Source organism: Doryrhamphus excisus, unplaced genomic scaffold (assembly GCF_037039965.1).
Source record: "Doryrhamphus excisus strain RoL-2023G ecotype Guam unplaced genomic scaffold, RoL_Dexc_Guam_v1.1 HiC_scaffold_24, whole genome shotgun sequence".
NCBI lineage: Eukaryota > Metazoa > Chordata > Actinopteri > Syngnathiformes > Syngnathidae > Doryrhamphus > Doryrhamphus excisus.
The window spans coordinates 3,318,490-3,346,295 of NW_027621862.1; the positions used below are offsets into that span (position 1 = coordinate 3,318,490).

Sequence of the window (27,806 nt, forward strand, 5' to 3'; positions counted from 1 at the left end):
CGCACTGGAGTACAAGTCGCACAAGGCCAATAATGCATAATTAGGTAGAAAAAAACATACATAAGTCGCACTGGAGTATAAGTCACACAAGGCCAAAAATGCATAATTAAATTGAAAAAAACATACATAAGTCGCACTGGAGTATAAGTCGCACAAGACCAAAAATGCATAGTTAGGTAGCAAAAAACATACATAAGTCGCACTGGGGTATAAGTCGCACAAGGCCAAAAATGCACAATTAGGTAGAAAAAAAACATACATACGTAAGTCACACTGGAGTATAAGTCGCAAAAGGCCAATAATGCATAATTAGGTAGAAAAAAACATACATAAGTCGCACTGGAGTATAAGTCGCACAAGGCCAAAAATTCATAATTAGGTAGAAAAAAAACATACATAAGTCGCACATGATCAAAAATGCATAATTAGGTAGAAAAAACATACATAAGTCGCACTGGAGTATAAGTCGCACAAGGCCAAAAATTCATAATTAGGTAGAAAAAAAACATACATAAGTCGCACATGGCCAAAAATGCATAATTAGGTAGAAAAAAACATTTATAAGTCGCACTGGAGTATAAGTCGCACAAGGCCAAAAATGCATAATTAGGTAGAAAAAAACATACATAAGTAGCACTGGAGTATAAGTCGCACATGGCCAAAAATGCATAATTAGGTAGAAAAAACATACATAAGTCGCACTGGAGTATAAGTCGCACAAGGCCAAAAATTCATAATTAGGTAGAAAAAAAACATACATAAGTCGCACATGATCAAAAATGCATAATTAGGTAGAAAAAAACATACATAAGTCGCACTGGAGTATAAGTCGCACAAGGCCAAAAATTCATAATTAGGTAGAAAAAAAAAATACATAAGTCGCACATGGCCAAAAATGCATAATTAGGTAGAAAAAAACATTTATAAGTCGCACTGGAGTATAAGTCGCACAAGGCCAAAAATGCATAATTAGGTAGAAAAAAACATACATAAGTAGCACTGGAGTATAAGTTGCACATGGCCAAAAATGCATAATTAGGTAGAAAAAACATACATAAGTCGCACTGGAGTATAAGTCGCACAAGGCCAAAAATGCATAATTAGGTAGCAAAAAACATACATAAGTCGCACAAGACCAAAAATGCATAATTAGGTAGAAAAAAACATACATAAGTCGCACAAGGCCAAAAAATGCATAATTAGGTAGCAAAAAACATACATAAGTCGCACTGGAGTATAAGTTGCACAATGCCAAAAATGCATAATTAGGTAGAAAATACATACATAAGTCGCACTGGAGTAGAAGTCACATTTTTTGCGGGTAATTTATTTAAACTACTTAACCAAAACAGACATTACGTCCTCTTGGAAGTCAAGGTTTCCGGTTTCCTCCCACATTCCAAAAACATGCTAGGTTAATTAGCGACTCCAAATTGTCCATAGGTATGAATGTGAGTGTGAATGGTTGTTTGTCTTCATGTAACATAAACAGTTTTTTCATTTATAAGTCGCTCTGGAGTATAAGTCACAGGAACAGCCAACCTATGAAAAAAAGTGTGACTTATAGTCCAGGAAATACGGTATATTTATATATTATTGTGTAACATATATTCATATGTTACACTGTATATAAATACAGACAAAATGTTGACATTTCTCTCAACCCGTCCTCCATAATATTCAGTCCATCAACCCTAGTCTAGCGTCCTCAATTCACGTCCTCCTGAATGACTCTCAATTGCACCCAGCGGGAAGCAAGTCATTTAGATCATTTACATGTAGAAGACTCTTCTCCAAAAGAAGTGGAGTTACGGTTTGTCTCTAACACGCGACCTCCATGTCCTGTCATGTGTTTGCAACAGATGTCAAGCTTGCCAGGGAGACTTGGATCTCTTGGATTTCTTTTTCTTCATCTCATATTTCTCTCTCAGCACTGTGATCAAATGAAGCAAGGGACATCTAAGAATGATCTTAAAAAAAACATAATCAAATATTAAAGTGTTTTTTTTTTTCTACCATAGACCACGTATGTGTCTCCTGTGGCATCTGGGCTCATTAAAACACGGTGCTACACTTTTTTTTTTAAAAATTGAAGGAGAGACGTGATGACCCATTTTGCATCCGCAAAGGTATTCTAAAATTGCACCAAAAGCAGGTGTCATTGTTTACTGAAGGAAAGCCTTCAGAGTGATGTAACTTTGGAGACAGCCGAGAGATATGCCAATTAGTTGATAAACACAAGTCGATACGGGGACAGACGCAGCGTAATCCCACAAGGAATGTTTTTTTTTTTTTTTTTTTTTTTACAGAATATTATCTGTGCTTAAATAAACACCAAGCACTGATACACTATATCTACTTTCAATTAATCTAGCTCCATGCCCTTGTGGTTTGGAGAAGTCGGAATATTTGACAAGAGGATTTTAATTGAAAATTAAAACATTCATTCATTCATTTTCTACCACTCAGTCCATAATACAGTCATTAAGTTTCAAAAATTCATACATTAATTAATTGATCGCTGTCTTGTGGTTGACTATAGCCTATTATGAGTCAAATCAAATATTGCAATACATTCATTCAGTTTTTACCGCTTATCCTCACGAGGGTCGCAAGGGCTGCTGGAGCCTATCCCAGCTGTCTTTGGGCGAGAGGCGGGGTACACCCTGGACTGGTGGCCAGCCAGCCAATCACAGGGCACATATAGACAAACAACCATTCACACTTACTGAGTCTTTTGAGCTTGCATAGTAGTTGGTTAATATTCTGCATCATACATTGGTAGTGTATTGTAACCATTCACACTCACATTCATACCTATGGGCAATTTGGAGTCGCTAATTAACCTAGCATGTTTTTGGAATGTGGGAGGAAACTGAAGTACCCGGAGAAAACCCGGCTAAAGATGGCCGAGGGTGGAATCAAACTCGGGTCTCCGAGCTGTGTGGCCTGCGCACTAAACACTCAGTCCATAATACAGTCATTAAGTTTTAAAAAATCATACATTAATTAATTGATTGCTGTCTTGTGGTTGACTATAGCCTATTATTAGTCTAATCAAATATTACAATACATTCATTCATTTTCTACCGCTTATCCTCACAAGGGTCGCGGGGGTGCTGGAGCCTATCCCAGCTGTCTTAGGACGAGAGGTGGGGTACACCCTGGACTGGTGGCCAGTCAGCCAATCACAGGGCACATATAGACAACAACCATTCACACTCACATTCATACCTATGGACAATTTGGAGTCGCTAATTTACCTAGCATGTTTTTGGAATGTGGGAGGAAACTGGAGTACCCTGAGAAAACAGGGTGGAAAACAGGGTGGAATCAAACTCAGGTCTCCTAGCTGTGCGGCCTGCACGCTAACCACTCAGTCCATAATACAGTCATTAAGTTTCAAAAATTCATAAATTAATTAATTGATCGCTGTATTGTGGTTGACTATAGTCTATTATGAATCAAATCAAATATTGCAATACATTCATTCATTTTCTACCGACTACTGACTATGAACATCAAGAAAGGATATTTGCAGATGCATGTGAGTAGATTTCAGTGAAAGATGGTACCTGCACTTGCAAGACCGAGGTGAAGGTTTTGGCGTCCTCTGCGACTCCTCCGATGAAAAGAGGTGTGGTGAAAACGGGCGAGTGGTCATTCTCATCCTGGATGTCAATCGTCACAATGGCGGTGTTACCTGAAACGCACACAAACCGTCATTTTTGCATACGAAAGACAAAACAACAAATACAGAAATTCTCCAATTAATGACTCGATCGAAGAGTGTCCTCTATATAATTAATTAATTCATTCATTCATTTTGTACCACTTTTCCTCACGAGGGTCGCGGGTATGCTGGAGCCTATCCCAGCTGTCTTGGGGCGAGAGGCGGGGTACAATCACACGGCACATATAGACAAACAACCATTCACACTCACTGAAATTATCATTCGCCTAAAATATTTAATCACAAATTAATCACATTTTGTACATAGTTAACTCATAATTAATCACAGATAGAAAGACTTTTTTTCTGCAATCAATAAGGATGTATGAACATGAGTGTGAATGGTTGTTTGTCTATATGTGCCCTATGATTGGCTGGCGACCAGTCCAGGGTGTACCCCGCCTCTCGCCCGAAGACAGCTGGGATAGGCTCCAGCATTTCTTGTATTATTCTTATTGATGTTATTCATTCATTCGTGAATTCATTCATTTTCTACTGCTTACCCTCACGAGGGTCGCGGGGTGCTGGAGCCTACCCAGCTGTCTTGGGGCGAGAGGCGGGGTACACCCTGGACTGGTGGCCAGCCAATCACAGGGCAAATTTTGGCAAACAACCATTCACACTCACTAAAATTATCATTCGCCTAAAATATTTAATCACAAATTAATCACATTTTGTACAAAGTTAACTCATAATTAATCACAGATAGAAATACTTTGTTTCTACAATCAGTAAAGATGTATGAATGTGAGTGTGAATGGTTGTCCCAGCTGTCTTGGGGTACATCCTGGACTGGTGGCCAGCCAGCCAATCACAGGGCACATATAGACAAACAACCATTCACACTCACATTCATACCTATGGACAATTTGGAGTCGCTAATTAACCTAGCATGTTTTTGGAATGTGGGAGGAAACCGGAGTACCCGGAAAAAACTCACGCATGCACGGGGAGAACATGCAAACTCCACACAGAGATGGCCGAGGGTGGGAATGAACCCTTGTCTCCTAGCTGTGAGGCCTGCACGCTAACCACTCAACCACCGTGCAACCCCTCTATATAATTATTAATGTAAAAAACTTGTTATACTCCACAATATTTTTTTCTTTTATGGAAATAACCTGTGTCCAATTATCACCTACTTCCTGTTCAAGCCTCATCCTTTCTTTGCATATTACCGAAATAAACCCCCCGCTTTGACAGCAATGAAAGCAATGACAGCAAAAAGCAATTGGAATGCCGCATATTAAGACATCTTAAAAACTGGATTTGACGTCGCAGTCAAATACAGTACATCCCACTTGTCACCAAAAAAGATAAGACCCGCCATCAAGACCTGCAGGCTTGACTTGATACCCCATGGCAGGAAAGATGAAGGAAAAAAAAAAAAAAAAAGAGAGATTGCGGCTTCAAATTTAAAAACTTTTAATGCCTGCTGGCTAGGAACATCACATTTAGGCTGTCGGCAGGTGGCAAAATAGCAGCTCAGCACCTATTACCCTTTGTACCTGCAGGCGACAACACGGGATGTTTACATCTGGTCCAAACTGCAAATTCCCTTGCACCCCCCCCCCCTTCTATCACCTTCTCCCCTCACACAGGGTAGGGCAGCGTGTTTGATATTTACACATCTATGGTAATGGTGAAGGTTTCATTTTATTTGAACATGCATATAAATTACAATGAAATACATCACATAATTTAATACACAGTTCCACGTGTCCAAAAGCAATAGGAAGAATAATTCTTATTCTTCCTATTCATATTCCTGTTCCCAAAAGTTTATTTCTTCTCTTCACCAATGCTAATGGAATTATTCCACGACAGACGGAACGTTTTTGGAACATGGGCTGAATACTGAAATGCCAAAGGAACTGGGGGCCACTTTGATATATATATATATATATATATATATAGTATATACGTATATATATATATATGGGACCAAAGAGACCTTATATGTGGATATGCTTCCCTGAGGCTGATTCAGCATATACGGATATATATCATATATATATATCATATATATATCATTCCGCTATAGCACCGCTATAGAACCAACACGCCCAGGTGTTGAGACAGACGGAAGTTATCAAGTACATGCTTTTTGTGATTAGATTTTTGTGACTATCAAATATAAATAGAATAATATAAATATAATATAATATAATATAAAATAAATAATATAAATAAACAAATAAAAAAATAATAAATATATAATAATATAATATATAAATATAATAAATATAATAAATACAATAATAATATAATATAAATATTATAAAAATATAATTTTATATATATATAATTATATTTTTGTGACTATCAAATATATATATTATATATAATAATATATATTTGATTTAATAATTATATTTGATTCAATTTTTGTGATATTTATATATATTATATATTTATATATTATTACATATATAATATATATAAATATATAACTATATATATAATAAATATATATATATATATTTGACAAAAATATAACTATATATATATATATAAATCTAAAATCTAATCACAAAATAACAAATATAAAAATACATGAACTTGATAACTTTCGTCTGTCTTAACACCTGGGCGTGTTGGTTCTATAGCGGTTCAATACAGTAAGCAGTTAAGCACATATGGGCCATAATCAATCATATTTTTAGACATTGATACTTAAAAATGGATGGTGGCCAGCATTTTGCTGGATGCTGACCAGATACGGCCATTTTGTGGAGGTTGCAGACAGCCACAATTGTTTTTGGACCTGCACTAATTTGAAAAAATATGGCCTTTTCAAGTTGAGGGGGGGGGGGTAACATCAGAGTCAAGATTAATATGGTCCCACTTGAGGTCAGTGGAATCAAGCTCAGTCACCCAAGCAGTCACAATCTGACTTTTACACCAACAAAGAGTGTTGATCAACAACATTTAGGATTCAAACCTTCACTTAAGTCAGAAAATAGGAGAAGCGTGTTGTTAGAACACTATTGATTTGTTGCCTGATTACACAACGTGGGTCGACGAGAAGTGAAGGGAGTCGCTAATGAACACAATGATGCAAAGCTTTATTCCCGACGGAGGACTTAAGATTCAAATTGTTTAAATGAAATGCACGCAGCATGTGGTAAACACTATAATTAAAGAAAAAAGCCAGGGAGTCGACCATCAATTAGGACGCTTGCAGGGCAGAACTCATGGATGGAGGCTTGATAGACAGATTCAAACAAAGAAATACAAGTTTTTTCCCATAGCTGTTTTTGGACAAGGCTGCACGGTGGACGAGTGGTTAGCGTGCAGGTCTCACAGCTAGGAAACCCAAATTCAATTTCACCCTCGGCCATCTCTGTGTGGAGTTTGCATGTTCTCCCCGTGCATGCGTGGGTTTTCTCCGGGTACTCCGGTTTCCTCCCACATTCCAAAAACATGCTAGGTTAATTAGCGACTCCAAATTGTCCATATGTATGAATGTGAGTGTGAATGGTTGTTTGTCTATATGTGCCCTGTGATTGGCTGGCCACCAGTCCAGGGTGTACCCCGCCTCTCGCCTGAAGAAGACAGCTGGGATAGGCTCCAGCACCCCAGTGACCCTTGTGAAAATGAATGAATAAAAAGAAGACAGCTGGGATAGGCTCCAGCACCCCTGTGACCCTAGTGAAAATGAATGAATGAATGAATAAAAAGAAGACAGCTGGGATAGGCTCCAGCACCCCAGTGACCCTCGTGAAAATGAATAAAAACAAGACAGCTGGGATAGGCTCCAGCACCCCCATGAAAATGAATGAATAAAAAGAAGATAGCTGGGATGGGCTCCAGCACCCCCGTGACCCTTGTGAAAATTAATGAATGAAAAGAAGACAGCTGGGATAGGCTCCAGCACCCCCGTGACCCTCGTGAAAATGAATGAATGAATGAATAAAAAGAAGACAGCTGGGATAGGCTCCAGCACCCCCAGTGACCCTCGTGAAAATGAATGAATGAATAAACAGAAGACAGCTGGGATAGGCTCCAGCACCCCCGTGACCCTCGTGAAAATGAATGAATGAATGAATAAAAAGAAGACAGCTGGGATAGGCTCCAGCACCCCCAGTGACCCTCGTGAAAATGAATGAATGAATAAACAGAAAACAGCTGGGATAGGCTCCAGCACCCCTGTGACCCTCGTGAAAATGAATGAATGAATGAATAAAAAGAAGACAGCTGGGATAGGCTCCAGCACCCCCAGTGACCCTCGTGAAAATGAATGAATGAATAAACAGAAAACAGCTGGGATAGGCTCCAGCACCCCTGTGACCCTCGTGAAAATGAATGAATGAATGAATGAATAAAAATGGCTGCTGGAATGTAAATACATATACTGCATATATAGCTACAGTACGACAGTAAGAGTATTGTGCCACATCAACCAGACAATACACTACCAATGTATGATGCAGAATATTAACCAACTACTATGCAAGCTCAAAAGACTCAGTAAGTGTGAATGGTTGTTTGTCTATATGTGCCCTGTGATTGGCTGGCCACCAGTCCAGGGTGTACCCCGCCTCTTGCCCGAAGACAGCTGGGATAGGCTCTAGCTTAAACCATCAAAAGGTTGGTTCAAGCCAAGAGGATGATGTATATGTATATGTTATGTATATATGTGCCCTGTGATTGGCTGGCGACCAGTCCAGGGTATACCCCGCCTCTCGCCAGAAGACAGCTGGGATAGGCTCCAGCGAGGATAAGCGGTAGAAAATGAATGAATGAATGTTTTTTTTTACAAAATATTCCAAAATACTTTTTTCCCGCTGGGTTGAATTCTGTATTTACCAGCTTAGACGTGAAATAAACTTGCAAAGAGCGTTGTGAACGCTGCACGGACCAAAGAGACGAAACCAAAATTACAGCAAGCAACACAGAAATGCTAATGCTAATGTGTGAAAACAGCCTCAAAGGGTAGAAACCATTCTGAGCTCCCCCGACGCCGAGGTGTCGATCTGTTCCGCTATCACGCTGCGCATCCCAGGGGTGTCCTCGTTTGACAGTGAAATACTCGCCTGGGAGTTAATTGTCAATGCCGGCATGACACATCTTCCCCCCCTGCCTCAAAGGATACCAAGTCCCCGACTAAATTAACTGACTTACTCTTGGAGGGAGCTCGGAGGTTGGAGGAGACCACCCTCATGGAGTCAGCTTCCACCTTGAGGACGTAGCTGGAGTTGGTCTCGTAGTCCAGCATCCTGGCTGTGGAAATCAGTCCCGTTGTGTCGTTTAATTCAAACATGCCTGCAGGAAGGAAGCGGTGAAAAAATATTGTAGTGAGGTTGTAAAGTGAATTTAAATAAAGCAGAAAAGTTGAACTTCAAATGCAGGTGTAATGACCCTAATATAAGACCCATGTGTATATTTTAGCTGGAGGGAAAAAAGTCTGACAAAAGACAAGAGCATTTCTTCCTGTCACTCACACACAATAATGACCTGGGGCCTCATCTATAAAAATGTACTTGGTAATGGTAATGGTTTTATTTCATTTGAACATGCATCAGATTACAATTGAATGCATCACATAATCAGTTCACAGTTCCACATGTCCGAAAGGAGTAGGAAGAAGCAAAGCTTATTAAATCCTACCCCTCCATCTGGTACTTTTACAATCAGTAACTGTTACATTTGTTCACTTCCTGCTTTCCTAATGTAGTTTACGTTTTTTTTTCTTTATTCACAAGTCTAATTAAAAAAAAAAAAAGAAAATATATATCTATACTAGCGCAGACCTCACAGCTAAGAGACCAGGGTTCAATCCCACCCTCGGCATGCGTGGGTTTTCTCCGGGTACTCCGGTTTCCTCCCACATTCCAAAAACATGCTAGGTTAATTAACGACTCCAAATTGTCCATAGGTATGAATGTGAGTGTGAATGGTTGTTTGTCTATATGTGCCCTGTGATTGGCTGGCTAGCGCCCAGTCCAGGGTGTATCCCACCTCTCGCCCGAAGTCCGCTGGGATAGGCTCCAGCACCCCTGCGTCCCTCGTGAGGATAAGAGGTAGAAAATGAATGAATGAATGAATGTATTGTAGTATTTGATTAGACTAATAATAGGCTATAGTCAACCACAAGACAGCGATCAATTTATTAAATTATGAATTTTTGAAACTTAATGACTGTATTATGGGCTGAGTGGTTAGCGCGCAGGCCATACAGCTAGGAGACCCGAGTTCGATTCCATCCTCTGCCATCTCTGGCCGGGTTTTCTCCGGGTACTCCGGTTTCCTCCCACATTCCAAAAACATGCTAGGTTAATTAGCGACTCCAAATTGTCCATAGGTATGAATGTGAGTGTGAATGGTTGTTTGTCTATATGTGCCCTGTGATTGGCTGGCCACCAGTCCAGGGTGTACCCCGCCTCTTGCCCGAAGAAAGCTGGGATAGGCTCCAGCACCCCCAAGACACTCGTGAAAATGAATGAATGAATGAATAAAAATGGATGCTGGAATGTAAATACATATACTGCGTATATAGATACAGTACTACAGTAAGAGTATTGTGCCAATCAACCAGACAATACACTACCAATGTATGATGCAGAATATTAACTGACTACTATGCGAGCTCAAAAGACTCAGTAAGTGTGAATGGTTGTTTGTCTATATGTGCCCTGTGATTGGCTGGCTGGCGACCAGTCCAGGGTGTACCCCGCCTCTCACCTGAAGACAGCTGGGATAGGCTCCAGCACCCGTGACCCTCATGAGAATAAGCGGTAGAAAATGAATGAATAGTTATAATATTTGAGTTATAAAAAGTGTTATAAAAATTCTATTTATAAAAAGTTCTAAAAATATTCATGCAATCTTAACTACGTAACTCCGCCTCAAGTTCCGCCCTTGCCGTGCCCCCATTTCATCATAGAAGGTCAATGCAAAGCCTCTCATGAATGACCACATTTAATGAGCCTTGATTGCATTGTTAAGATGGCTCCAGTCATTGGTAATCACGGCTGGTGGGGAGGACAAAAAGGATGAATAAGGCCGTGGAAATGGAAGTGGAAACACTGAAAATATTTGTAGAACTCCAGGACAAATAAAACAGTGATGGAGGTCCAATATGAAGGCATTCATTTCTTTTTTTAGTGAGCTAGTTTCTCTGTTTTTTATCAAACTTATCACTTCAAATGTGCATGACCTTTTTGTTATGTCCTCAAAAAATGCATATGCTAGCTACAAAGTGTGTGTGTGTACATTCTCACATCAGGTTGTGTTTTTTATAGATCATACACACAAACTGTGTACACAGCTATTCGGCTCTGTGTTGTGCATACGCAAGCTTTATAGGTGAGGCCACTGGGCAGATGTACCCACTGGAACAAAGAAAGGTTTCTCTCTTTTGTTTGGCTTGAAAAAAAAATTTTTATATGCAAAAAAAAAATTTTTTATATGCAAAAAAAAAATTTTTTAGATGCAAAAAAAAAATTTTTTAGATGCAAAAAAAATTTTTTTTATAAAAAAAATTGCCAAGGACTGGAGCCATCCAAACAATGCAATCAAGGCTCATTAAATGTGAAAGGTTTCTCTCTTTTGTTTGGCTTAAAAAAATTTTTATAAAAAAAAAATATATATATAATTTTTTTTCCAAGACTGGACAAAGTGTTGAAACAAAAAAAATTTTTTTTATAAAAATGTTTTTTTATGAATTTTTTTACAAACATTTTTTTTATGTATAAAAAAAAATTGGTCCGTTTTTTTTTCGTTTCAAGACTTTGTCCAGTCTTGAAAAAAAAATATATAATTTTTTTTATAATTTAAAATTATTAAATTATTTTTAATTTAAAATTATTATTTTTTAAATTTATATTATTTTTTTTCAAGACTGGACAAAGTCTTGAAACGAAAAAAAAAACTGGACCAATTTTTTTTTATATATATATATAAAAAAATGTTTATAAAAAAATTATTAATTATTACTGGACGAAAAAATCACTGTTTTTTCATCCAGTTTTTTTTTCGTTTCAAGACTTTGTCAAGTCTTGGAAAAAAAAAAATTATAATTTTTTTTTTTTTTAAACCAAACAAAAGAGAGAAACATTTAATGAGCCTTGATTGCATTGTTAAGATGTCTCCAGTCATTGGCAATTTTTTTTTTTATAAAAAAATTTTTTTTTGGGGGGTGTCTTATATTCGGGTCAATACGGTAATGAAACAACCTTCAAAAAACATAGTGGTTCCGCAAATGGCCACATAAAAAGTACTCGAACTAAGGCGCTGCATAAACATTCTGGCATATTCTCACCTCCCTCGTTGCCCTCAATGATGGAATACACGATGGTTTGATTGACAGCAGCCGCCAAGATGACTCCCACTGGAGTTCCGACTGGAGCCTCCTCGCTCACGGGCGGAAACCTGGGAACATATCAGTCAAGCAACAGCTATCGTCAGTAACATTAAATATGTATACTAAGACTCGGGGCCCTCGTTCTCCATCTTCTTCCTCTGGAGGTTTTCGGACGCGATCAACTGAGATTTGAAATCTGTCAAGTGTGTCCAATTTAGCCCTCCTCTGTCCTTACTGTGTAGCTAAAAACATCCTTTATACGGAATCTGTACCCTATAAACGACCCGCAGAAGTCAGCTATACTTTGAAGAAGCACGAGTGAAAACGATGTTGAGAGAAAGCGAGGCAATAATTATTTCCAGGTGTCAAGCAAATCTCGTAGCGAGGCGATGATTGACTGAAGCTCGGTCTGTGTGTGTGTTTTTATACGCAGCTGACTCCCATAAGTGGCTGGAGGACAAAACCCCTTTTAAGTTTGCTTTAGCAAATGGCTGCAACTAATCGTCGTTATATAACAGATGCATATGTCACGGATAAATGACTTGGGTGGAATTACAGTAATATGGAAATGTGTTTGCCCCCTGTTAGAATAAAATGTAGATAGAATGAATATAATGTTAGTTATCACTCTTATATTCATTTGCTTAGACAATAGAAAGTGACCCTGATCAGACCCCCCAGGTCCTGGAGGTGCCTGGATGCGCCAACATCAACCCTGCAGATGTTCATGTTAATCCTGCAAGAATATGCCAAGATAAGAACTCATAAAATAATAAAAGTAATTACTCTCACATATACACACACACAAATACAGCTCGTGCAACCTCGCTGCGAGTAACTTTGAATATTGTTTGTCTCTTCTGTACTTCTGTATTTAAGTCTTTTTAAAAGTGTCACAGGAGTTTGAACCTGACAGCCCCCTTCCTGAATTTTTTTGCACGTTTTTTGCACGACACAACCGAAAACATTAGGCAGTTTTTAAAGTTTTTTTTTTTGTTATTAAAATTAAAAAAGTAATCAAGCTCTATCAGTCTGGAAAATGTTCTAGACTAATTCAAGAGGTCACAAAAGACCCCACAACCCCTTGTCTGTCAGTTAAGGTCAGTGTTCATGATTCCGCCAAAGAGTAAAATATGGTGGTGGTAGTGTGATCGTCTGGACCATGTAGGTTTGGATTTTTTTTTCTCCCTTAATAATACAAAGTTTCATTTCAAAAACTGCATTTTGTGTCTATTTATGTTGTCATTGACTAAAATTTAAGATCGGTGTTCATGACTCCGCCATAAGAAAGACACTGAACAAAAATGGCTGGCATGGCAGAGTTCCAAGACAAAAAACACTCCTGAACAAAAAAAACATTAAAGCTCATTAATTTTTGCCAGAAAATATCGTTCTGATGAGACAAATGTTGACATTTTTGCAAGACGTGTGCACAACAGACATCATATAAAAAGTAAAATATGGTGGTGGTAGTGTGATGGTCTGGACCATGTAGGTTTGGATTTTTTTTCTCCCTTAATAATGCAAAGTTTCATTTCAAAAACTGCATTTTGTGTTTATTTGTGGGTTAAGTGTGACAAAAAAAGTCACAAAAAGTCAGGAAAAGGGCAAAGATACCACTTTTTCGTATCACTGTATAGACTATTTTCAAGGTGTTGGCTAAGTTGGATTTTTTTGCCAGAAAATATCGTTTCTGACGAGACAAATGTTGAAATTTTTTGCCAGGCGTGTGTACAGACATCATATACAGAGTAAAATATGGTGGTGGTAGTGTGATGGTCTGGACCATGTAGGTTTGGATTTTTTTTTCTCTTTTAATATTACAAAGTTTCCTTTCAAAACTGCATTTTGTGTTTATTTGTGTTGTCATTGACTAAAATTTTAAAGTTGTTTGATGATCTTGAACATTTTAGTGTGACAAAAAAGTCACAGATAGTCAGGAAAAGGGCAAAGATACCACTTTTTCGTACAATTAGGGTCAAGGTGTTGGCTAAGTTGGATTTTTTTGCCAGAAAATATCGTTTCTGATGAGACAAATGTTGAAATTTTTTGCCAGGCGTGTGTACAGACATCATTCAAAGAGTAAAATATGGTGGTGGTAGTGTGATGGTTTGGACCATGTAGGTTTGAATTTTTTTTCTCTTTTAATAATACAAAGTTTCCTTTCAAAACTGCATTTTGTGTTTATTTGTGTTGTCATTGACTAAAATTTTAAAGTTGTTTGATGATCTTGAACATTTAAGTGTGACAAAAAAGTCACAAAAAGTCAGGAACGGGGCAAAGATACCACTTTTCACACCACTGTATAGACTTTTTTTTTTTTAGCAATAATTTAGTATGTGCATTGTCAAATGTCAGCGAGAAAGTGGAAAAGTAGGTTGGTCCAATTAGGGTCAAGGTGTTAGCTAATGACTTCAGTGTCAAATTTTATTCTAAAATATCACACTTTATAAGTAGAGTGGCAAGCCTAATTGGATTTGGTAAAATGTAAAAAATAAAATAAAATAAAATAATAGGTCATCTGTGTGAGGCTTAAGAAAGCTTACGAATATTTCGACTCCAGAGTCGAACAAGTTGCAACCCCTTTAAAGAGGTTTGATTCCACAACCCAAACTGTGGGTAAAGGTTAGTCCAACTAGATACCCCGTCTCTCTCTTATTGCTGCCACCATTCCTTTGTCTCACTCATTAATGTGCTTCGCCTTTAAGCCACTCTTCTCTCTTGTCTCCTTTTTTAATGATCCATCATCTTCCCTGTTATTCTTTATGCGGCTCTTTACGCTCAGGATTGAGGCCTATATAGCCTGAAGACTGCAAGGTAAAATCTAGCAGCAATTCTTACAGCTTCTTTATGACAGCTTGTATAACATACAAATTACATACATATAACACGGACTGCTGTAGAGACAGGAAATGTGATTTAATGTGAGGTTTCTTGTAATATGTCAACCTCAAATTTAGGGAAATTTTTTAAAAATACCTGCTAATGCTTTGTTATTGTGTAAAATAACAGTTAACTGTTATACTGTCTGTGTAGCAGTATAGAGTGTGCATACAGGGAGCGGGGGTTGCTAATAGCCATTTCCCACCACAATCAGTGTGTCTACATAAGTTTTTTGGTAGCGCCGCAAAAAACGCGTAACGACCACATTAAATGTTACCAATGCTGTAGAAAATGCTAAAATGCTAAAGCTATTTACCATTGAGAGACGAAAAGAAATGTGATTTAATATAATATGTCAACCTCAAATTGAGGGAAAATTGATTCAAAATACCTGCTAATGCTTTGTTATTGTGTAAAATAATAGTTATACTGTATGTGTAGCATTATAGAGTGTGCATACAGGGAGCAGGGTTGCTAACAGCCATTTCCCACTACAATCAGTGTCACCATACGTTTTTTGGGAGTCCCGCAAAAAAACGTGACATGACCACATACAATTTTACCAATGCTGTAGAAAATGCTAAAATGCTAAAGCTATTTACCATTGAGAGACGAAAAGAAATGTGATTTAATATAATATGTCAACCTCAAATTGAAAGAAAATTGATTCAAAATACCTGCTAATGCTTTGTTATTGTGTAAAATAACAGTTAACTGTTATACTGTCTGTGTAGCATTATAGAGTGTGCATACAGGGAGCGGGGGTTGCTAATAGCCATTTCCCACCACAATCAATGTGTCTACATACGTTTTTTGGTAGCGCCGCAAAAAACGCATAACGACCACATTAAATGTTACCAATGCTGTAGAAAATGCTAAAATGCTAAAGCTATTTACCATTGAGAGACGACTTGAAGTAAGCTCTTTTGGTAATGGTTTTATTTCATTTGAACATGCATCAGATTACAATTGAATGCATCCCATAATTAGTTCACAGTTCCACATGTCCAAAAGGAGTAGGAAGAAGCAAAGCTTATTAAATCCTACCCCTCCATGTGGTACTTTTACAATCAGTAACTGTTACATTTGTTCACTTCCTGTTTTCATAATATAGTTTACTTTTTTTTAAAGTAATGCACCTCGTACTTCACGAAGTGATGTGACAATTAAATTAAATTACATAAAATTAAATTAAATTAAAATAAAAAATTAATGAAAAATTTTATTAAAAATTTTATTAAATTTTGTGCATTATTTTTTTATTTTTTGTCCTGTACCGAAGTACGAGGTGATATGACCATCCAATGACATAATGGGTACCACTACCCATCGGGTACCAAGCGAACATTTTAAAACTATAAATTATCGTTATTTTATTTTTATTTTTATCAACTCATATAAAGTTGGATTCGCAGGTCACGGAACAACATCGAAAGTCATCCTAAGCACTCGGGAGTCTGACCAACCACAGCAGAGTGGGCGTGTCTGTACACGGAACATTAGTGGACTAAATTAAACTAAATTAGATCGTTTTCACGGGAAGCACGACATCCGAAATAAATACAGCTAGAATAGGTGCAGATTCTGGAAGCTCTAGAAAGCTTTGTGTTATGATGTATTTTATTAATATTTAAAAAATACATGCAAAAAAAAACACAATATGGTCGGGTAGCCTTACTCCCTGAAAAACTGATCTTCTGGAGATGATTTTGTGGTGTTTTAGTTTTATTGTATTTTCTTTTTCCCAAGCTGCTGCATGTGTTTGGAAGCCGTCAATGACCTAATAGTGTGTTCTAATATACTCAAGGTATAAAATAATGAAGGTAGTTGAACAGGAAATGAAGACACAGCAGCTTGTTTACGAGCTTCCAACAATGAAGAACGAAGTACAAACTTTACTAATCAAATTCATCCGAGTGTTCTGAGCTATTACTAGTCCAAACAAAGCTGCCGCATCCCCCGTCTGAGTGATAAAAATACCTTTATTTGTACTCTGTGGAACTTTCCCCTCTTGCCATCGTACCTCGCTCCACTCCGGCACATTTGCTCACAGACAACCTCTTCATTTTTGTCTGTCAATCACTCTTCTCTAGTTTTGCGCCAGCTCTCACAAAAGTCCTTTCATTCCTTTTCTGTCAAGCAGCCACAGCCGGCATCTCAACATTTGTCTTCCTCCTCCTCCTCCTTCTCGCTGCCATGTTGCCCTTGACAGCGCTGCGGTAATTGCCAAAAAACGACAATCAAACAGCTTACGAGTTGCTCCGAAACCTGAGTGGTAGAGCGGAGGAAATACAGAGCAGGCGTGAAAATAGAGAGGACGCCGCTAAATCGGTATAATCCAACAACCGGAGTTCGTTTCACAACACGGCGGCAAAAGAAGCAAAGTTGGGAGAGTGATAAGGTGTTCATTGCAAACACATGTACACAACAAAATACTTTAAAGCACATGCAGAGGTAAATATATTACGGCGGAAACTACTCCAGGAAGTTGCCTACAGCCACAGCCGCTAATGCTAATGCTATGTCACACAGCACTAATCACAGATCCTGGTTATTATTTGTTTTTGTAGACGCTGGACCCAACTGACAATAGACAACATTTTCGACCGCTTATCCTCATGAGGGTCGCGGGGTACACCCTGGAATGGTGGCCAGCCAGCCAATCACAGGGCACATATAGACAAACAACCATTCACACTCACATTCATACCTATGGACAATTTGGAGTCGCTAATTAACCTAGCATGTTTTTGGAATGTGGGAGGAAACCGGAGTACCTGGAGAAAACCAACAAAGTCCACACAGAGATGGCCGAGAGTGGAATCGAACTCGGGTCTCTGAGCTGTGTGGCCCACGCGCTAAACGTTCATTCCAGCTATGGTTTTTATTCATTCATTAATTTTCTACCGGTTATCCTCACAAGGGTAACCTTGGGGGGTGCTGGAGCCTATCCCAGCTGTCTATGGGCAAGATGCGAGGTACACCCTGGACTGGTCGCCAGCCAGCCAATCACAGGGCACATATGTATAGACAAACAACCATTCACACTCACATTCATACCTATGGACAATTTGGAGTCGCTAATTAACCTAGCATGTTTTTGGAATGTGGGAGGAAACCGGAATACCCGGAGAAAACCCACGCAAACTCCACACAGAGATAGCCGAGGCCTTCGTGCTAACCACTCGACCACCGTGCAGCCCAGAGCAAGCGTTATAGTGCTAATTTTAAGTTGCAAATCAACCGGTGAAGTCGTCACCTGTCTGTGCTTTTCTTCCTGTCACTCACACAGAGACAAATATTTGGGTTAATATGGGACTTTCATGTTGCCCTGTGATGTACATCACAAGACAAACAACCATTCACACTCACATTCATACCTATGGACAATTTGGAGTCGCTAATTAACCTAGCATGTTTTTGGAATGTGGGAGGAAACCGGAGTACCCGGAGAAAACATGTAAAGATGGCCGAAGGTGGAATTGAACTCGGGGTCTCCTAGCTGTGATGCCTGCACACTAACCACTCGCCACCGCCGTGCAGCCTCCAAGTTGATATCTTTGATTAAATTCTCTCCACCACCTCTTCATCAATCTTTTGCAGCGGCCATTATCCATTGTCGGCCATTTTTATTAGACACTTGACAGTTGAGCCTCATCTGCTAATTACGTATCGGGGTCAGATCACAATCAAGCACATTGCAAAGTTCCCTGGCGTCCAACATAAACTCAAAGAAAGAACAGTAGGTTAGGCCAACTGCGACTACTATTTAAAGGGCCCTGTTATGCAAAAAAATGTGTCCCTAGAGCTTGTTTATGAGCATCAGACACCAAAAACATGTCCTTCTCTTGTTTACTCCAGTTTTATGAGAAGAGGTTCTGAAAGTCGTATTTGAAGTTGCGGTTTTTCATTAAGTCATAGAGGGGAAAAAAATGGCTTCCTCATGGACATGAATGCACCTCAACTCAGGGTACACCCTGGACTGGTGGCCAGCCAGCCAATCACAGGGCACATATAGACAAACAACCATTCACACTCACATTCATACCTATGGACAATTTGGAGTCGCTAATTAACCTAGCATGTTTTTGGAATGTGGGAGGAAACCGGAGTACCCGGAGAAAACCCACGCATGCACGGGGAGAACATGCAAACTCCACACAGAGATTGCCGAGGGTGGAATCGAACTAGGGTGTACTAGCTGTTGGGCCTGAGCGCTAACCACACCACCACTGTGCAACCAAGAAGCCCTGTAAATGTTACATTAATTCATTCATTTTCTACCATTTATCCTCACAAGGATCGGAGGGGGGGGGTGCTGGAGCCTATCCCAGCTGTCTTCAGGCGAGAGGCGGGGTACACCCTGGACTGGTGGCCAGCCAATCACAGGGCACATATAGACAAACAACCATTCACACTCATCTATCCTTAATTTGAACCTCCTTTTAAGTGACTTTTATGTGGACAGTATGCAAAGTAAGGTGGACGTCTATGTATGTCAAATAAATTAAATTAAATTAAATTAAATTTATAAATTAAACATGTTTTAAATTAAATTCAATTACATTTTTTAAATAATTTAATTATATTAGGAAAGCAGGAAGTGAACAAATGTAACAGTTACTGATTGTAAAAGTACCATATATATACATATATCACTATATTGACAATTACTATGGTACCCATTATGTCATTGTATGATCATATCACCTCGTACTTCGGTACGGGACAACAAATTAAATTAAATTAAATTAAATTAAATTAAATTAAATTAAATTAAATTAAACATTTTTTAAATTAAATTAAATTAAATTTTTAAAATAATTTAATTATATTAGGAAAGCAGGAAGTGAACAAATGTTAGTTACTGATTGTAAAAGTACCATATATATATATATCACTATATTGACAGTTACTATGGTACCCATTATGTCATTGTATGGTCATATCACCTCATACTTCGGTACATGACAAAAAAAAACTTAAACTATATTAGGAAAGCAGGAAGTGAACAAATGTAACAGTTACTGATTGTAAAAGTACCAGATGGAGGGGTAGGATTTAATAAGCTTTGCTTCTTCCTACTCCTTTTGGACATGTGGAACTGTGAACTGATTATGTGATGCATTCAATTGTAATCTGATGCATGTTCAAATGAAATTAAACCATTACCATTACCATTACCATTACCATTACCATTACCATTACCATTTAGTGTCTAAAGTCCAGCGTCAAAGTCACTTCCTGTGCATTGTTGTGGGACTTATTTGTAATCTTGGATCTTTGAAAAAAATACAGCAGGGAATCTAAAGAATATGACAAAAATGAGGCTGTGTTCAAAGACTAATAAAGAGTCAGAACATGTAGCATCAATGGCAGGAGGGGACAGCGGGGGTCCTGGACCTTGTTGATGAGGCCAGCAGGCAACCAGACAAATCTTGAAGATTTTTGGCTGTGATGGCCTCCAGCGAAACAGCAGAGTTTCAATAACTGTGTCCTTTTCGAGACTTTGATCGCGTTACCTTTGTGGCCTTTGAGCAAAAAAAAAAAAGACGTAATATATGGTTTGAAAATGGGATTTTTGTCCCCCATCGGATATGATTCTAAAATCAGGATTCAAACCCAACAATTGTACTTTTAAAAGAACGCAATCTTGCTCTCAGGTGCCATTTAGCGTCAATCTGCCTGCCCATCACACTGACTGCTTCTTGTCCGTCCATTAAGACTTTGCCTCGCTCTTGCGTGCTCTTCAGTCTTGACAGATCGTCAGCTCATCTGCCACTTTAAATGTCCCATCGGCACGTCTCTGTGTGTTTGTGCGTTCCCGCGGTGGCATTCCAGCGGTTGGCTGTCAATCAGTGAGAAGTGTCTCTCTCGGTGTCCCTATTTTTCTGTAATCCAGCTCCCCGCTATTGTAGCCTGATTGCGCCGTCTCGATCACATTCTCTCTTCAGCGCTAGAGTCTTGTCGTGTCTCCGCTAATGCCCTTTTAAAGTACTAGAACTTTAAGATACACATACAGAACCTCTTCCAAAAGGTAAAAAAAAACGTAATTGTACTTCTTATTACCGATGTAAATACAATTAATGTTGCAGACACCCAAAATATTAATACAACACAGTTTTACATACAGAGAACAAGGATGTTCGAGTGAGAGAGGCCAGACTGAGATGTCCAGAGGAAAGATATTGGGTGTGACCAGGATGGATAGGATCAGGAAGGAGTACACCAGAAGGACATTACATGCTAGAGGCCCTTTTGGAGATAAAGTCAGAGAGGCCAAACTGAGATGTCCAGAGGAGAGATATTGGGAGTGACCAGGATGGATAGGATCAGAAACGAGTACATCAGAAGAACATTACAATTAGAGTCGTTGGAGATAAAGTCAGGGAGGCCAGACTGAGGTTTCCAGAGGAGAGATATTGGGAGTGACCAGGATGGATAGGATCAGGAACGAGTACACAAAAGAGACATTACATGTTAGAGACCTTGGAGATAAAGTCAGAGAGGCCAGACTGAGATGTCCAGAGGAGAGATATTGGGAGTGACCAGGATGGATAAGATCAGAAACGAGTACATCAGAAGAACATTACAATTAGAGTCGTTGGAGATAAAGTCAGGGAGGCCAGACTGAGGTTTCCAGAGGAGAGATATTGGGAGTGACCAGGATGGATAGGATCAGGAACGACGACACAAAAGGGACATTACATGTTAGAGGCCTTGGAGATAAGGTCAGAGAGGCCAGACTGAGGTTTCCAGAGGAGAGATATTGGGAGTGACCATGATGGATAGGATCAGGAACGAGTACACCAAAGGGACATTACATGTTAGAGGCCTTGGAGACAAAGTCAGAGAGGCCAGACTGAGATGTCCAGAGGAGAAATATTGGGAGTGACCAGGATGGATAGGATCAGAAATGAGTACACCAAATGGACATTACATGTTAGAGGTCTTGGAGATAAAGTCAGAGAGTCCCGACTGAGATGTCCAGAGGAGAAATATTGGGAGTGACCAGGATGGATAGGATCAAGAATGAGTACACCAGAAGGACATTACATGTTAGAGTCCTCGGAGATAAAGTGAGAGTAGAGTATGGGATAGGCTGGGCTGCATTTACTCCGGATTTACAAGGCATGCTGCAAGTTGGGATTTTTTGGGGATCAAACGTTACACTTTTGCTTAATTAGCTTACTCAGATAGAAGGGGGTTACCTTACTAGCCTGGTGTGTTTGTACGCGCGTATGCTGGAAAGCGAAATATTTAATCATCTCCACAAAGCGAGATTAAAGAGCGCGCCTGTGGAGTTGCAATGAATTAACGCCGGATCAATTCGCTCGAACTAATAAGACGCATCGCTCAATTTACAAACGACAGCTCAGGATTCCTTATTGCACATCTGGCTGATAAAGAAAATCCCGGGAAATTTCTTTCCAGGGAGATTCCTGAACACAATCTGTGTGCTCACCAATCAGTAAACTCTCTTGGCGTGAATAAGCGTGTTAATGATGCAAGGCAAAGCAACATATTGCCACGTGTGATCACACCAGCGCTCCGTGACTCACACTTCTTTGATGCTCAGAGGTGATGTGGTGTTGTAATTAGAGGCATTAGGACAGTAAAAGGCTGGAAGGGGTGTGTGTGTGTGTGGGGGGGGGGGTGTATAGTGACAGCACAGGAAGGAAACCTGCATTTTCTAAAAATACACATACTGCTGACACACACTCATTTTCCTCACGAAGGTCGCCGGGGGTGCTGGAGCCTATCCCAGCTGTCTTCGGGAGAGAGGCGGGGTACATCCTGGACTGGTGGCCAGCCAGCCAATCACAGGGCACATATAGACAAACAACCATTCACACTCACATTCATACCTATGGACAATTTGGAGTCGCTAATTAACCTAGCATGTTTTTGGAATGTGGGAGGAAACTGGAGTACCTGGAGGAAACCCACGCATGCACGGGGAGAACATGAAAACATGAACCCGGATTTCATAGCTGTGAGGCCTGCGCGCTAACCACTTGACTACCGTGCAGCCGTATTATATTCATCCATTTTCTACCGCTTATCCTCACAAGGGTCGCCTTGGGGGATGCTGGAGCCTATCCCAGCTGTCTTCGGGCGAGAGGCGGGGTACACCCTGGACTGGTGGCCAGCTAGCCAATCACAGGGCACATATAGACAAACAACCATTCACACTCACATTCATACCTATGGACAATTTGGAGTCGCTAATTAACCTAGCATGTTTTTGGAATGTGGGAGGAAACCGGAGTACCCGGAGAAAACTGGGGAGAACATGCAAACTCCACAGAGATGCGGAATCAAACTCGGGTCTCCTAGCTGCATGGCTGCACGCTAGCCACTCGTCCACCATGCGGCCCCAGATCACACCATTCATTCATTTTCTACCGCTTATCCTCACGAGGGTCGTGGGGGGTGCTGGAGCCTATCCCAGCTGTCTTCGGGCGAGAGGCGCGGTACACCCTGGACTGGTGGCCAGCCAGCCAATCACAGGGCACATATAGACAAACAACCATTCACACTCACATTCATACCTATGGCATCGCCAATTAACTATGGAGTTAACTGGAGTTAATTAACCGATGGAGTCACCAATTAACCTAGTATGTTTTTGGAATGTGGGAGGAAACCGGAGTACCCGGAGAAAACCCACGCATGCACGGGGAGAACATGAAAACACCACACAGAGATGGCCGGGGTGGAATTGAACCCGTGTTTTCGAGCTGTGAGGCCTGCGTACTAACCACTTTTCCACCGTGTAGCCATATTATATTATATGGTGTAAAAATGACCGGCAATAATTACAATATTGGAAGTATACCTGTAGAAAAGTTGTGTACGCTTAGGAAGAAGTGGTTTTATCGCCTGTTGGTTTTGGTGTATAAATCATACATAGATCATACATAGGTCATGAATCCATCCATCTTTTTTTCCATTCATGCATCCCTGACCAAATCAATAACACACGTTAACACATCCATCAATCTACCATTCTTCGCATAAGAAGAATGAATAGGTGAAAGTCTCCTTTTCACACAATAGGAATCAATATTAGCATCGCCCATGGCTGCCTGATTGAAAACATCCAAATTCATCAGGCTGCATAAGTAAAGCCTTTACTGGTAAGCCTCCTACTGTGCAATAAAACCGAGATAATTCATTCAAACATGGTATTAGTGCAGATAAACAACAATCTGTAATGATTGAAAAATAGGTTGAAAAAAAGATGCAACCTAACAAAAATGCTTCCAGATACGTTACATATTCATGACAGCTGCATGATATGACTAGGATGATATCGCTCCACCTCGTCTCTTTCTCTCTCTCTCAAATCGCCTCTGAGCATTTTTTTCCCCCCTAAAAATAGAGAAGTGAGAGACGCACTTTGACAGGTCAAATGTCTTTAACATCATCCACACTGACAAAGACATGTCAATTACTTCAACAACATCTATGGAGCTGTCACTGGAAGGCGTAGGCACATGATAAACTCATAAACATCTAAAACAGGGGTCTCAAACATGCGGCCCGCGGGCCAAATGTGGCCCGCAGGACACTAGTTTGAGGCCCCCGCCTTGATATGAAAGTGCGGCAAGTTTGATATGGATGCTGTATGGTATCATGTACCCAGAAAAAATGATTACGTTTGATTAATGTTCATGTTAAAGGTTAAATAACTGTTAATAGTTATCCTCCCTATCCGTGTGGAAGTGGTAATTTTTTGGCTATTTAAGTTGAAAGGAAATAACTTGAAGGCTACCGTTTAGGTCGCTAGCTCTCTAGTTTGCGAGTTAGCATGTGTCTCAAGACCCTGCAGTTGCGCAATATGTTGTAAATAAAAAGAGTATAAATGTGACTATAGTCGTGTTTTGTCATGTCTACAGGGCTCTAATAATGCTTTGTTCATTTTAATCTGAAAAAAATCATTTGTCTACCCACCAACTATATGTGGTTTCTTAAGTTTTTATTATTTGCTGTTTTATTATTATTATTATTATATTTATTTATTACTGATTTATTGATTTTCTTTATTCAAGATTTATTTTTCATTTTATTTTGTGTAGAAAAATAAAAATTAAGATATTTGAGAACAGTGGAATGTTTTATCAGAGCTTTTCTTGTAGAAAATTGGAACCAAAGCAAAGTTTTTTAAATTTTTTTGTTTTTAATAAATGTTTTTTTTTGGAAAACCTGATGCAGCCCAGTCTCAACCAGACGCTAGCTCCAGTGGCCCCCAAGTAAATTGAGTTTGAGACCCCTGATCTAAAAGGATATTGCAGACCTGCCAACCTTGAAGTCATTTCATGAGTTATTTAAGGGTCAAATACATGCCAAATACGTTCATGTGGGCTGGACTGATACTGTGACAGGATGTACATATATGACAAGGCGTGTCGATCAATGCAGCAGATGGGCATACATAGTGAAGGGTGGGGATCAATGCGAGTGAACCGTAGGAAATAAGAGGCAGTCATTGGAAGATGAAGTGTCAAGATTGTTGTTTGCTTTCTGGCACTCCAGTTGAGTTGTGGCTTAGATTTTTCACTCATTATCTAACTACTGGAGGTATCATACTAAGTAAGGATGAGCCGATACAGCTGGAATAGGTGCAGATTCTGGAAGCTCAAGAAAGTTTTCTGTGCGGGTTATTGTGTGTAGCTGCTCTATAGGAGTCCACAGCTCGATTCATTCATTCATTCATTTTCTACCAATTATTCTCATGAGGGTCGCAGAGGTTGCTGGAGCCTATCCCAGCTGTCTTCGGGCAAAAGGCAGGGTACACCCTGGACTGGTCGCCAGACAGCCAATCACAGGGCACATATAGACAAACAACCATTCACACTCACATTCATACCTATGGACAATTTGGAGTCGCTAATTAGCCTAGCATGTTTTTGGAATGTGGGAGGAAACCGGAGTACCCGGAGAAAACTGGGGAGAGCATGCAACTCCACAGAGATGCGGAATCAAACTCGGGTCTCCTAGCTGCATGGCTGCATGCTATCCACTCGTCCACCATGCGGCCCCAGATCAAACTATTCATTTATTCATTTTCTACCGCTTATCCTCACAAGGGTCGTGGGGGGTGCTGGAGCCTATCCCAGCTGTCTTTGGGCGAGAGGCGGGGTACACCCTGGACTGGTCGCCAGCCAGCCAATCACAGGGCACATATAGACAAACAACCATTCACACTCACATTCATACCTATGGACAATTTGGAGTCGCTAATTAGCCTAGCATGTTTTTGGAATGTGGGAGGAAACCGGAGTACCCGGAGAAAACTGGGGAGAGCATGCAACTCCACAGAGATGCGGAATCAAACTCGGTCTCCTAGCTGCATGGCTGCATGCTATCCACTCGTCCACCATGCGGCCCCAGATCAATAACCCTGGATCAATAACCCTGAAGTGAGTCCTGAAATTGTTTTGGAATGGGTCTGAACGCTAGGTTTCAGAGAGTTTTTCCTAAGTGAGGCGGACTTCCTCGTCAAACACCAATCACAGCAAAGTGGGTGTGTCCGAAGGCGGAGCGTGGGTGGAATAAATTAAAACTGACCATTTTGAAAATCCAAGGAAAATACAGCCGGAATAATGTTCTTGTGTGTAGCTGCTCTACAGGAGTCTGACACAAGTCAATACAAAGGACCGAAAAATAGGTCCCCTTTAAACTTCCTCTTTTCTGCGCTACCACAGCAAACTTCTGCATGTCTTTTTTTTACTGCCATCACTCCTGCTCGTCGATACTTTGTTAGCACGTTAGCAAACACTGTTGTTGTCATCACAGGTGCTACTCGATAAGGATGCTGCTGCATGCCTACCTGTATTCTTCCTGAGTAAAAACAGGAATAACGGAGGGCTGAAGCACGGTGATCTCCACCAGCGTGGTGTTCTCCTTCACAGGCTCGCCGTCGTCGTAGGCGACCACCACCAGCTGCAAAACGAGCGATTATTGCAGTCCATGAAAGTATTTCTTGCAATTGATACACTGAGTTCAGAATGACTGCGTTTCCCCAATGGGGTGCTTATTATTTCCTGCTTAACTTTAGTTCCCTTAATTAACTAGGGGGGTAATTAATTGCTGGGGACCAAACCCAAAGGGAATCGGGAATGAGAACCAAATCAAAATACCTCATCAAAGATTTGTGTTTGCTCCCTTTTGGAAAATGATCAATAGCTTCTAGTACTGTAATACTAACGATATACGCTATATTTATTTTTTTATACTTTGAACCAAACTTGCAAACACACCTTTGCTATAACGTGACTCCGTGTAAGAAAACCTCCGGTGGTGTTACAGCCATTCTAACCACACATTTAAGAAGCTGCTTAGTTTTGTACGAGCAGCTGTGAGCCACTGAGATAAAATTAGACGCCTTCAGAGAATTTTGAATCCTTATTGTGTTAATTAAAACCCAGTGTAGAGATGTAATTACCATAGCCCCTAAGCCCCACTGTGGGAAAAACACTCGGGGAAAAAAAGGAATATGATAAGATAACTGCAATAGTGAAGTGGGTTTCGGATAGATTCCGAACAAAGATAAATGTGAAAAATAGCATTGCACATAAAAAACACGGAATATTTACCCTGAACTTGAGGTTGGGCTCCTCGTTGAGATTCACTCTGGTCACAACGTTTCCAGTCACTTCGTGTACTTCAAATATACTAGCGGAGTACGAATACGCATCCTGGTCCACTTTGTAGCGCACGAGACCAGCCGGGGTTCCCTGTGGAGACAGCACAGCAAAGAAAGCAGGGTAGTCTCGGTGCCAGATGTCTGCGGAGGAACCTAAAATTCAAAACACAATGGAGTAATGACATACAGGAGATCCCTGCTTTTTGTTGCAGGAATGGCAAAAATCT

General features: G+C 40.0%; 1 protein-coding gene across 1 annotated transcript in view; it reads right to left on the reverse strand.

Moving 5' to 3' along the window:
• The window catches only part of LOC131109833 (protocadherin-15-like), a 184,547-nt gene that overhangs the window by 29,945 nt on the left and 126,796 nt on the right, over nucleotides 1–27,806 (reverse strand). Inside the window, exons 26-30 of the mRNA XM_078788842.1 lie at nucleotides 27,530–27,670; nucleotides 26,764–26,876; nucleotides 12,000–12,109; nucleotides 8,861–9,001; nucleotides 3,576–3,703 (exon numbers count right to left, since the gene is read on the reverse strand). Of these exons, the coding sequence (XP_078644968.1) occupies nucleotides 3,576–3,703; nucleotides 8,861–9,001; nucleotides 12,000–12,109; nucleotides 26,764–26,876; nucleotides 27,530–27,670 (633 nt within the window). The remainder of the gene's footprint in view (nucleotides 1–3,575; nucleotides 3,704–8,860; nucleotides 9,002–11,999; nucleotides 12,110–26,763; nucleotides 26,877–27,529; nucleotides 27,671–27,806) is intronic.